The 13,130-nt window shown below is 38.5% G+C and overlaps 1 protein-coding gene across 1 annotated transcript; it reads right to left on the bottom strand.

Moving 5' to 3' along the window:
* Positions 1–70: 70 nt before the first annotated feature.
* Positions 71–11,518, bottom strand: PGPEP1L (pyroglutamyl-peptidase I like; the record flags this gene model as incomplete). The annotated part of the gene is made up of 5 exons (XM_082005410.1): positions 11,446–11,518; positions 8,754–8,806; positions 1,923–2,039; positions 1,197–1,426; positions 71–239 (listed from the first exon to the last, which is right to left on the bottom strand). The coding sequence occupies exons 1-5, from the start codon at positions 11,477–11,479 to the stop codon at positions 71–73; spliced, it is 603 nt and encodes a 200-aa protein (XP_081861536.1). The 5' UTR covers positions 11,480–11,518.
* Between the last annotated feature and the right edge of the window lie 1,612 nt (positions 11,519–13,130).

The following is a 13,130-nucleotide window of genomic DNA, read 5'->3' on the forward strand; positions in this document are numbered from 1 at the left end:
CATTTGCTTCATTTAAGAGAGTTAAGGAATTGAATTCTAAGAAATCTTCTTTTTTCTTACATGATCCATCTTACACTCTTTCTTCCTCACACTGTTTTAACATTTCTAAGATAATTTTCTGTAGTGCTTTGGCTAGAGTGCCTGCTGTTACTGATTTGGATAATGGAGGCACATGGATGAAAGCTGCTCTTCCATTGCCGTAATAGAGGGAAGTGTAGTAGGTGTAATCACAGATATACCTGCAATATACAGAAGAAAACAAAACCAGAAATCTGAATTAAGGAACAGCAAACTTTGCTTAAATTTAAATATTCTTTTAAGTAGCCAAACCAGATCTGGTTTATGAAATTATTCAAAACATATTTGCTTAGTTGAATAAAGGAAATGCTGAAATAAACCAAGTTTGAGAAACAAATGTTCCTTATCTGATGGTTTGGCTTCTCAGACACCCACCCAGAAGGAATTTTAAATAATAGTAAGACATGCATTCTTTTCTAGGCTCCTGTAAGCTAAGTGAGATGAGAAAGGTAACACAGCCCACTGGAAACTACAACCCTGCCATTCTAGTAGATTAATACAGGTTTTTTGTGTAAGTCATACAATCTCACCATCTGGAGGGGTTTTTTCCATATCACCCTACCTTTTAGCTTGCAAGTGCAAATGCTGAAATCAAGGGCCAAAATTAGCTGATTTTTATTTTTTTTACATGGCATTTTCTGTGTTTTAAATGAAGACTAGCATAATAGAAAATTGCTTCAGTACTACTGAAACACATAATGAGATCACAGACATCATTCTAAAGGTACCTGTAATTGCTCTGTTCTTCAGTGTATGTATTTACATTTTGTATCCCTCCCAGTTGGGAAAAATAGATTAAAATCTGCTACTAGTCAGTATTGCTTTCAGAGTCTCTTAATAGCTCAGGTTTACTGAGGTTGTTAATCACAGGGTACACTATGTTGAAACTTGTTTCTTCTGGAATTTACAAATCCATGGAAAAATATCTACTGGCCCTAGTTTTTCATGAAAGCTGCTTTACATAAAATTTAAATTTATCCCAATTACATACGTGTGCCCCCCTGAAGACTTTGCTTCAAAGTGATTTTGGTTGGAGGAACAGTCATTGCAACGATTCTTCAATGAACTGATAGAGTTACTTCTGCTTTTACTGTGAGACCCCAATATGCAATGTTTACCTTCCCGCATCTCTGGAAAAGATTATATCAATCCCTTCCAGTGAAATGTTTTTCCAGAGAGTCTTCATATTAATTGTAGATTCAATCTTTTCCGGGCCATCTAGCATGCAACAGCCACCTTCTGGGTGAAAACCACAAGCATCCATCTCTTGGTAGCCTTTGTTCTTCCCACACTGCTCAAGGATGATGACTGCTTTGGCGGATGAAGCCAGCCCAACGTGAACAGTGAGCTGTTTTTTTTCCCACCGGAGTGAATAACAGGAAATTAAAAATGAGACCTGTTTTTTTAAAAAGATTTAATGCAACAGTGCCAAGCGTTACGTGAAGTACTAGCTTCAAGTCAGGGAGTCTTGCTGTAGCTCAGGCCTAAAGAAAACTTCAATAAGAGATTATAAATGAGAACAAAATTATGCTTTAGTTTGTTGTGTCTAGTCATCTGAGGACTTGAGAGTTGTGGTACCTTTTTTGCAATTTATGGTGGATTTTTTTTTTCCTTATTCAACGTGCAATTACGCTGTTTAAATGGCACAGGGTTAAAACAGCGTGCTAATTATTGTGTGCTCCAAATTTCAGTTTGAAACCTCTGTCACAGTTTTAATAGTCACTTTCCAGAGTTGTCTGATGCACATTGTGCAGTACTCTTTCGGAGATCTTTTTAAAACTCCACGCAGAATAATTATATTCATAAATGAAGGGGAAAAAACGTGTAACTTTCTAATTACTCACCAGTGGCTGAAGAGTTGTCCATATCGCAAAGACCTGCTCCTTTGCTTTTTGGTAAACCACCGGCAGCTGCATAATACGCAGATCTGTGTTTTTACCAAGGCCTCTTTTGGACAGCTCCTGTGTTCACAAAAAAAGAGGGACTTGTAAGAGCACTGGATTTCTCAGACGATGACAAAGAAATTGGACTGATCCAACTGAGAAAACATACGAAGAGCAGTGTAATGCTGTCTAAGCCTGTGGTTCCTAAACATTGGTCTGCAGTGAGATTCATTTGTCTCGTGGTAGCTCTCCCTCTTTTAAACTGAAGGAGACTAAAATGTGCTAACCAATTTCCTAATGTCATGTCCATGTGGAGCCATTGTTGTGTTTTCCAAAGGGACACTCGGTCTCCAGTGGGTGGGAGTGGTTATTGCTTAGGGACTGGTCCCTGGGGAACCGTGAAATACAGGATCTCTCGGAAAGGAGTCCACACATGAAAGCATCTAAATAGGCTTTTAATACAGACAAGAGCTGTGCCTCTGAAAGAGCTAGTAGATAAACCTGCATTTCTGAAGAGACACAAATGAGGGAGAATTTACATTAGCGGTCCACTCACATGACACGTGATCTGCTGGCTTGAACAGGTTCAGGTAAGCTGTGCTGGAGGGGACTGTCAACAGGAAGAGGGTCATATTTAGAATGGGCTCAATTTCTTTTTTGGTCTAGAATATGTTTCTCTAGTAAAATGAAATGTCACCTATTGGGATGTTATTTCTTTGTCATTTATGTGGAGTTGAAGTTCTGCACTGGACCTTTGCCCAAAGGAAACAAAAATTATGCCCAGGATTGAGGTGAAAGAAACAAAGGTGCCCTTCAAAGCAGCAGATTGGCCAGATGGTTGGAAGATGGTCTGGAGAATAAACATCATGTGGAAATGACTTGAAATTATTCTGTCAGTGCAATAGGGCTAATGAACAAGGCATAAGCCTCTAAGTAGAAGGCAGGCTGCTGCAATGGCAGGACACAGAATGAATGCATCTGAGGTAGAAAGCTTTGTCCCAGAAAAGAAAAATGTTGGTTGAAAATCCCTGTTGCATTTGAGTAGACCACTACCAAAGGAGGGAACAGATGAAGTATCTAAGGGGGAACATAGGCAAAAAGTCAGCAGCAGAGGTATGTGATTAGCCCAAGAAACCTCTAACTTTTTATTAAATGTCTTCTCAAGCTTTCATTTCTCACTAAGGATACTCGTGTGGGTGAGGCCCACAGTTCTAAGCTGTGCTAACTGGGAAATTTGCCCTTCAACACTGGCTTCCTATATAAACTGTTCCAATTTTCTTGTCAGCGGAAACATTGATTAGCTGTGCTCAATAAACTATTTGACACAAGCAAGGAAACAATGGCTGCAGGGAAGTAAACACATTTAGAGAACAGTGCCAGCCTTTTTTCCTCTGGGCGCTGACAGTCTTTGAGACACCATTGCATCATCTTGCTTAAGAATGCTGTACTGTGTGTCAGCTTCCAAAAAAGAAAACCCCAGCTGGTTCACAATTAGCATTTTCTTTTCTAAAGCATCTTTACTTTTAACATTTAATGAGATTCTTCCTTTTTTAACTGTAAGGCTTAGAGGACTCAACTATCCTTAGCTTTGGTACAGAATGTGGAGACCCAAAGTAAGTTGTGTTAGGCTGTTCTCCTCTCGTGCTCTCTGGACTAACATTCAGTTGTCACTGTTTGTCATGGGAGAAACATGCAGAAATACTTTCGTGCAGGACAAAACCAGAAGCTGGCCAATAGCAAAGGGCTGAAAATTTGTGTCAAAGGAAGATAGTTTGCTATGTCCTAAGCAATTTCAGCATGTTGTCAATAACGTGTATTACTTTGTTGCCTAAGAATCCTAACCATGGGCTTATACCCCATTAGACCAGATGTTGTGCAAACATGGAACTTGTCTCAGCCTTAACCAAAACCATTTTTGCATTCAAGGTGAGAGACTGAAGAGGATGACTGCATCTGGAAACTAGAGCTCACGCTGGTGAGTTAATTCAGTAAACAAGTGCCTGTCTTTTGTAGTTGAAACAGCAAAGGAAACTTCAAAGGAGGACAAAAGTTTTGGAGGACTTTTTTGTGGGAGAAGTGGTTGAAAAGAAAGCGTGAGGATTCTTTGTCGTGAAGTTTTTCTAAAAGGGAAATGAAATCCAGTATTATCAGCTGATGACCTTGAGTTGTTGGTGAGTTGTAGTCATAGTCCCAGGCCACTGGAGTTCTGGCCCATTTTATTACACAGCCCTCCCTAAATACAAGTAGTTTGCATGGAACAGTTGAGCTCAGATGCGGTGATTGTGTGTCACATTGGGTGTTAGAAGCATCTTGAACTTTTAGAAAACTCCAGAAAATTTCACTGAGTTTGCCAGAGTTTTCACTGATTTGGGTTGCCAGGAAGGAGCGAGGGGGAGCAGGGGACTGCGTGTGTACATTTTATGAACCTCATTCAAAAAGGCTTGTGTTAGTGCAGAAAGAAAACCAGAAGTTTTCAGCTGACCCGGTCAGTCTGCAAGTATGTTGCAGACAAAGTTTGTTGGGTTGTTCGGTTTTGGTTTGCTTTTTTGGTGGGTTTTTGTTGTTGGTTTGGGGTTTTTTTATATGCTGCAGATACCTTTTTAAAGCTTTAAGGATGTAAGAAAGTTCCAGAACAGAAATTAAGGAACTAAATAGGAATGTCTTATTAATTTCACAGATGATGAAACTAAAGCAGAGAGGGAGAGAGACAGAGAGATTAAATGACAAATTTCCAAAGACCACATGGTCAGTGGCAGGATGAAAAACTGCACTCAGAGATCTGATCCTCATCTCCCGATAGCAAACATAGTTCCCAGAAGCAGTTGGAAATGTGACCTGTTCTTTGCACTAACAGTTTAATTACTGTGTACCTTGTCTTTCAACTTACATTTGTGCCCTATTAACTGGGGACTTTGACCTTGATGGTAGACTGCTCTGATAGGTTATTTAGCTGCCAAGTGCCTGACAAGACGTTTCTGGAGGAGACACAGAAACAGGGTTGGATCAACGCTTATGAGGTGGGACCACCAACCTGTAACATGGAATAAAAAATTCAGGGGAACTGGGATTCTGAGGGTGGTCCCATGTGGTGCTGACGAACTAACACATCATGATAACTCAATGTGATCTGTCAGCAAATGTGGAGTAAATACTTGGTGGTGTTTTCCTTTAGAGAGAATGTCCAGCACTTCAAGAGTTAAAGCTGCTGCTAGTGGAGCTTTCATGCATATTTTAGGAGGGTATTTCAGGTGAATGGAGTTCTGAGAACCATGAAAAACTTAGTGAGACAGGTTTCTAAAAGAGAAGCTGTCTTCCTAGTGCTAGACAACCATGTTGGGCCATGTGACAGTGCCTATAAAAGCTCTGAAGCTTTTCTCAGTGACCCTGAATTGACAGGTTCACCTGTACTTTCAGATCCCTTTGACTATCCTTTTCCCCAAACACTGGAGGGGTACTTGCTGAGGAATGAGAACTCTGTGGATGCAATGCTGATGAATGCTTTGTGTGTGACTTGTCTTGTGCTGTGATGAGAACTTGGGTTCATGCAAAAACAACAGGGTACCCCTCACATTCTTGTAAAATCCTATTTTCATATTATACAACAGGCAATACGGGACAATGCACTGCTACATTGTATCAATAAGAAATCCAAGAATTCAGAACAAATACTCTTTCTAAACCAGCAGAAATAGAGATTTGGACAGTTTGATTAATATTTATCATCCAGTTCCTGGGGATTTCAGAAAATGGAAATTGGCTTATTCACCAAAAGGTCGGAGTAAATAGTTAATTTGTAAGAGAAACGATATCATACAACGATTTTTTCTGAGTGCCCAATGAGGGCATAGGAGGGATGCAACTATTGGAATGGGCTGTGTGCTCACTGTATCAATCTCTGATCCTTTCTACTGCAAGAAAAGAGGTTCAGGAAAATGCCTGATCCCATCAGCAACGCAGAGTGCAACAGATCTTACGGAGAAGCTGGTAAAAGGGATCTTATGGAAGCAGTTGTGTGTAAGAGAAAGTATTGCTCACAAAAATGAAGCCATTACACTTTGGCAAAGACTCTATTTCAAAAAGCATGGAGGGTGAGGCTGTGCTTTGAAAATTAGGACCCTGGGACTCCTGTGACATGTATTTTTATGGGCGTTTGGATGCTTTTGGTGTGAAGACCCTTCTGCGATATGAACTCTCTTAAGATGACATGCATCAGCATTACAACATCACTGAGGCTGCCATAGTATCCAGGTTTTTGCTAAGAACCTAGTTCATTTTGAGGTAGTAATTAGAATAGTTCTGGATAATGCTACAAAGGCATTAAGCCTGAGCAATCATATTTAGTAGCTGTGATCTGGCTGCTCAGTACTTTCTTGAAGATGAGTTTGAGTGTACTCTTGGTTGGCTCTCAGAAAAGAGACTCGGCAGGAGGGCTTTATTGTCACTTTAATGACCCATGCAGGAACCCAAAGCCAAGACAGGGTTATTTCCAGATGTAAATACTAAATTTTGCTATCTTTAATATAAGTGCATAAGCTTCCTGAAGACCGTAGGGCTACTCATGTAAACAAGGCTGATGGAACAATACCATGAGATTGCTATTTAGCGTGGAGGAGCCTATCAATGTTCAAAGTACTTCCAGATTTGCAGCAAATTTCCCTGAATTGTCTGGCTTAACCACCTTTGCCAGGGAACAGGAAACCAAAGCAGTATCCCCAGTATAAATACAAATTAATTCCACACAGAGGGTGTCACATCAGAGGGAAATGGATTTGTTCTCCTCCATACGCAAGGACTGACATCTGTTTCGTTACGGAATGCTGTAGCCCTTGTTATATAACTTTCTGGCATAGCCAGCGTATGGCGTTGTTACAGAAAACTCATCTCATCGGTGTGTTTTCGCTTTAGGCTGTTTTGCTTGCAGATAAAGAACATGTTTTATTTTCAGCCCAAAGAGGATGGTCTTGCACTCAAAATTAGGACCAATAGGAATCAGGAAATACTGAGCAAGAACATTGTCAACTGACAAATATTTGTGGTTTTAGGGCACATGTCTAGTTGGAGTTAAGATAATTTATGGGTCTCCTGTGGTGACTGGGGTGTGGAAAGGTATCACAAAAGGGTTTTTTTTTTCTTGTTAGCCTACAGGGATAACATCCCTCATGACTTTGAGTGGGTAATAGATTTATTCTTCCAAACATCAAGTTGCACTCGGCATTCTTCACCCCACAAAGCTAGAATAGAAAATATGTATACGTTGGTGGAGTTGCTATAGCTTTGGTCTTTGGAAAAATGTACTAGCTCCCTGTTTTTCAATGTTTTTGGCTTGATTGCACTTCATTTTCAAGACAGATCTTCAGTAGCTGTCACCAAAACATGTAATATGGTTACAGTTCTGTAGAGTCATCATCTTTCTATCACTACTAATACCTTCTTATAGCTACCTTTTTCATTTCAGTGTCCAGAAGAATTAAATATTTATGGGCTTATTTCAGTCTCCCTAATAGAACATAGTCCCCTCCGTTTCTTTTACATCTCTTGCTTTCCATTTTTACCAGTATTATCTGTTGTTTCTTGCAGATATTGGACCAATCTTCCAATTCAGTTTCACTACCTTGACTGTTCCCCAAGTAGTTTCAGATTTCATTGTTAACGTTCTTTCTAGCTTGGAATTGCTAAGAACTTGTGTGAAAGACCCTTTCAAAACAACTCTGTTCATAATACCTTATGAGAGTAACTGAACTCAAGGAAAGGCCATTGTCTGTGGTAGGGAGAGTGAATGAACCTTGCATGTTACTTTTACACATGCTCAGCAAATCTCTGCAGCTGTTCCTACTGTTTGAACATTTATACTATGACCTTTCACACTTTAGATTGAAGTAGAGTACTAAAGTATACCAACTAGGAAATTATTTCATTGTAGCAGACATATTCTTACATAAAATGGTCAGGTATTTATTTGTTAGGATATATTTAAAGAGAGAAGTTATGTTGTTAAAACTTACATAATATTTAAGAAACGAGTGAACCTGTTCCTGGAAAATTATCTGTGGAAATCTTTGGTGTGTCCCAAGAAATGGTAATTTGAAAATAAACAGTTGTAACATAAAAGTTTATGCTAAAAAGCCAGGTACCCAAACCATGTCTTTGTATCACCCAGCTAAAGTTAGGAAATCCACATACTTAGGAAATAATGAGGAATTTTCAACACTCCATCTTTGACATGTTACTGCTAGTCAAGGTATATGGAAGGGAAAGAAATCCGAATGACCTTGTTTTCAGTTTTAACTGCAGACTTCACTGTCATTTGAAAGTGGAAGCCAAAGGTGAGATGTGAAAAGATACTTAGAATTGGCATGCTTTTGGTTTTGTGTTTCTGAAGTAGGCAGTAAGAACTCAATAGGCTACACTTGTATGAAAGGAAATTGCCTCATGCAGACATGAGAAAATGAGTTGTGGTATGACATGATCTGTTTACTGAAGACAGAGAGAACCTGTGGCACATGTGTTAGTTGCAGAGAAGGCACCCTGGGTAAAAAATACCCTTTTCAAAAATAAAGAATAATATTTTGGTAAGTGCTTAAATAATGCAAACAAAAATATTCTGGCAAATAATGTTTCACTACTTAATTATCCTCTTTCTTTCACGTTGGGAGTCTGCTCCATGAGGCACAATTCTGTTTGAGTCATGAGGAATAACTTTCTTGAACGCAATAGAAAGCCTAAAAACAGTTTGTATTGGGATCTCCACAAAATAAAACACCTCCCTCTTTTTTTTTTTTTTTTAATGCTTACCTTCACTGCTTCCCAGCTAGAATTAACCAGGTATTGTCTAAAGGGACCAAAACCTGAAAAGAAAGGAAACTGCTTTTAACCTATGCTTGCTGTGCGATAGTAGATTAGGTGCTGACACCTATGCACACACATATTTTTTTCTTTATCTTCATATTTTTGGTTATGGAGGTTGAGTTTTTTAGATAGGATTTAGTCTTTATAATGCATAAGGAAACACCATTTTCATTTTTTTATATGCACTGATATAAGACCTAATACTGCAATCTTCGTTCAGGTCAAGGCTTTCTCACGAGATGGCCTTAAGTGAAGTTGGTAAATGTACTGGAGCCAACAGGACAGATCATGTAAATGATGATTTTGGGCAAGGATCATCATCCACAGAAATACCACTACTAAAAGATCTGGTGTTAAATACTCCCAGGTCCCAGTCAATGTACATTCTTAGTGTTAAAGCTCATTAAGATGAAGATATGCATATTTAATTAAAATGTTTGAAAGAGTAAAATTTTATTTCATTTGTATTTTTTTTTTTTAGTACCAAGTAATGAAAACTTAAGCTTTCTGTCAGGGAAAATGTGCTTTTTGTGGTGCTGGGTAAAATGTTTTCCTTCATTTTTTTTCCCCCATAGAAAAGAGAGGAAGAAAGGGAAAACGACCTTTTGAATCCAAAGTACTACATTTACTTTTATGCATCCTCTTTTGTGAAAGACTTTTTTTAAAATAAAAAGAAATAAAAACTAATTTTGAGCTAGATGGGCATTTTGTAATGAAAAAGTTTGATGGAAAACTCCCACTATTTTTATTAATCTCAATTACTGTTCTCAATCCAGGGTGTTGCCAAGTCTTAGATACTGGGTAGCAGGAAAATGAGTTTGTGAAATGGTTTCAATGCTATAACTCTGAAATATTTTAAAATCCTTAAATGGACAAATAAATACTTGACAGCGTATGATTGTTCTTTTGCATGGTGAAAGGTACTTGTAAATGGGGACAATTAGGCCTAAATGCAGGCTTATGACAGCTTAATTAATGCCAGACTTCAAGCATTTCTTAATTTGTTAATACTTATTTCATAACTGCTCAATCTTTTCTCTTTAATATTGAGAAAGCTCGATGGTGCTAATATTTTTGACAATGTTTTCCCCAGTTTTAAGTTTGTACTATGGGGAGGGAACAGGGGAAATAATACTCATTTCACATTAACAGGGAACATAAAACCTCACTAGTGCCACTTGCTTTGGGAGCAAAATTAAGGTGACACCTACTCCAGTCTAAAGCTGTAGTTGTTGTGCACGTTTCTGTACATGTGTGTGCAGAACTGCAGAATTATAGCTCACAATGAAATACATGCATCTCGGTGGTCATAAGAAACTACTGCTTAGGATAAAATTGTTCTGTGAAAAGAAATGGAAGAGTTTTACAGTACCTGCAACAGCTCGGAGAGCTAACTGGCTGAATATTATTAGGCACTATATAATAAACTGAGCTCACTGTCAGCAGGACTGTATTATGAGCAGGTAAAAATATGACAGCGGCATGCTCTGATTATCTAGTAGCTTAAAGATGCACCTGTGTCTTTATTGGGACACACTAATCTAAGACTATTTGAACAAGTAGATTTCTGCACCTAAATGGCTAAGGGGAGGAAAAAACTAATAGGGTGCTAAGAAGTGTGCCCATTGAGGGGATATGCCATAAATATCATAGGAGAGAATCAGATTGTCAGGCTCTTAAGAGGTTAGCAAATACATCTTGCTCCCTCCTGCACTCCCATTCAGCTCTACTGCAGTTATATCTAGAGCAAGCCGAACTAGTTCTGCCCATCTTGCAGCTATTAAAAAAAAAAAAAAAAGTTTAATTGAAAACAGCAAGATGTAAATCTCTTTGATGTAGCATCAACCTCATTCCTATGTCCTCAGATGACCTGCAGTGGAAAATTATCCAGTAACTCACATGTCAAGATATGTGTAATGATTGCCTTTAGACGAGCCAGTGGCAACAAGAGGAATAGCGAGTAGCAGCACTCCTTAAGAGCTTTAACCTTTTAAAGCTCAGAATTCTCTAGCTGGTGGTTCTGCCACTGTGATTCAGTGGTAGTTATAGCCAGCAAAAGAAGCTCCAAATTTGGTCCCTTGTGCTGCATGTTCAGGCATGCTCCTTTGGTATATTTAAATTTAATGGTCTAGTTTAGCAGTGATGAGGCAGCATCTCCTGTTTAAATCTCCCTTACCTTGCCATGAAACCGAGACCCTGAAACTTGCCATGTGTTACTCTAATTCTGGACACTGACTGTGTGACATTGTGATGCAACCTGGTTTTCTTGCTTCAGAGCTCCTTTTTGGGTAAGCTTTATCTAATACTAGCCTGCACTGCCTTGAGCTATGTGGTTTGGATCAGAGAGAATGTCAACAAAGATTAAAACATGGAGAGAATGAACAACAAACCAAACTGGATGGCAGGGTAAAGAGGGCAGACTGCAGTCTGTTTCCTCTGACATGCATCTGATTTTTCTTAGGAAGGCACAGCAGCACATTATTTTCCATTTAGAATTGTTAGTATGACCATTTGCTAATGTTTTTCCCTAGTATGACCATTTGCTACTGTTTTTCCCTCTGTGGAACTGTTTATGACACAGATCAAGCATGTGTGCATACCATCTCTGGCTAAAAAAAGAATAAAATAAAAATCTTACCAGTTACAACCACAGTGCTGGAATTTGAATCCATTAAATCTACGTTCCAGAAGGTGAAATATTCTTGTCTTTCGGTTCCAAACACTAGTACAATTCATGTATCTGTGGCAAACCTCTTCATCTGGGGTACCTTTTTTTCTTCAAACTGTGATCTGTCTGGATTCACATGACAGGGATGATCTGTGATTCATGTAGCTTTCAAAGCAAAAACTGTTATGTCTCCATATTAAAGATAGGAGTCTGACTGACCGGCTGACTAACCGTGGGACTGCCTCAAACTTCTTTTCCTTTCTTCAGGCACGCAATAGTATTTAGGAGGAAGAGGAAAGACTTAAAGAAACTTCTTGCAAAATATTTTTCATCAGAAACCTGTTTATGTACAAGTAAACCGAAAATTAATTGAATCAATTTTATTATATCTCTGTGAATAGTCTATTTTTAGCACAGTTGCAATTCACTTTAATCGTAAGCAATGACTTAACTACAAAAATGTATCTGGCCATTTCCACTGTTCTTAGACTTTTTTTTACTGACTTACAAAACTCAGGTAACTTTGCTGTTCCTCTTCATAGCAGTTATCTAATTGACTAATCTTGATCTTTATCTTATGCTCTTTATGAAAGAGTCCAAGCATCTTACACTTTTAAAACCAAACACCAATAGGAAAATGTGTGTTTTTGCTAAACCAAAACATTTACTCCTTGAATAGGCAACATGTTAAAAAAATCTCACTCCAACTTGCAAGGTCAAAGGAACTCCAGCAGCTGGGTTACAGCTTGCCGAAACTGGTGAGTTTAATAGCTGGTCTGTCTTCATTAAACTGAAGCATGAGAACCAATAGGGGGGGCCTGAAATCAAAACATATGCACATTGTCACTGCCCAAAACAAAAGCAAATGAAAATTCTCTTGGGAATTATAACTATGTGGGCAGAGGGTTTTGCTGGGTCTTGTTTTGAGTAGGAAGCGTACGTGTGTGTGTGTGAGAGAGGGAGGGAGGGAAATATGCTAAGAATAGAAAGCCACTATATAATCTCAAGAGAGCTGGTAATTGTGAGACCTTAAGGGGAAAAAAAAAAAAATCTCTGAAGAAATCTCTTGGATTGGGTGGTGCCTGAATGAGGTTTGGAGCTACAAGCTGTGTCTGTCATGTAAATCCTCCTGTGCTGAGACACAAAGAAATTTGTGAATTCTTTTAAATAAAAAGACACTGATTCCACCACGCATTTCTCCCTCTGATTAATACAACTTGCAAAACGAACTTTTTCTAGCTGCTGAGGCTGAAGCAGCAGCTAATACAGTAAACAACAGAACTCTATGCAGCTTTAAATAAGGCAAAATCTGCTACTGAGTAGTACTGAGACACATCTAAAATTCTACAGTCTTTCATTCTCCTATGTCAATTAAGATTTTCATCAATTAATTTTCCCCTGTGTGACCAGTTGGTAAAACTCTTCCTACGATACTGAACATGACATACCTGTCTCCTCATAGTTATTTCTGATTGGTGATATAATAGATTACAAATTAAAAAAAAAAAAAAATTCTAAGTAAAGGGTGGACTAATGAACAAAGCATATGCAAGGAGTAAAGCAAGATTTAAGGTCTATAATTGCTTAATTAATTTCCTGCATGAGAAATTATGTAAGTGTTCTGTGTGAGACATTATAGCTGCTTTATAGATATA

This window comes from Phaethon aethereus (assembly GCF_964289735.1).
Source record: "Phaethon aethereus genome assembly, chromosome: 12".
NCBI lineage: Eukaryota > Metazoa > Chordata > Aves > Phaethontiformes > Phaethontidae > Phaethon > Phaethon aethereus.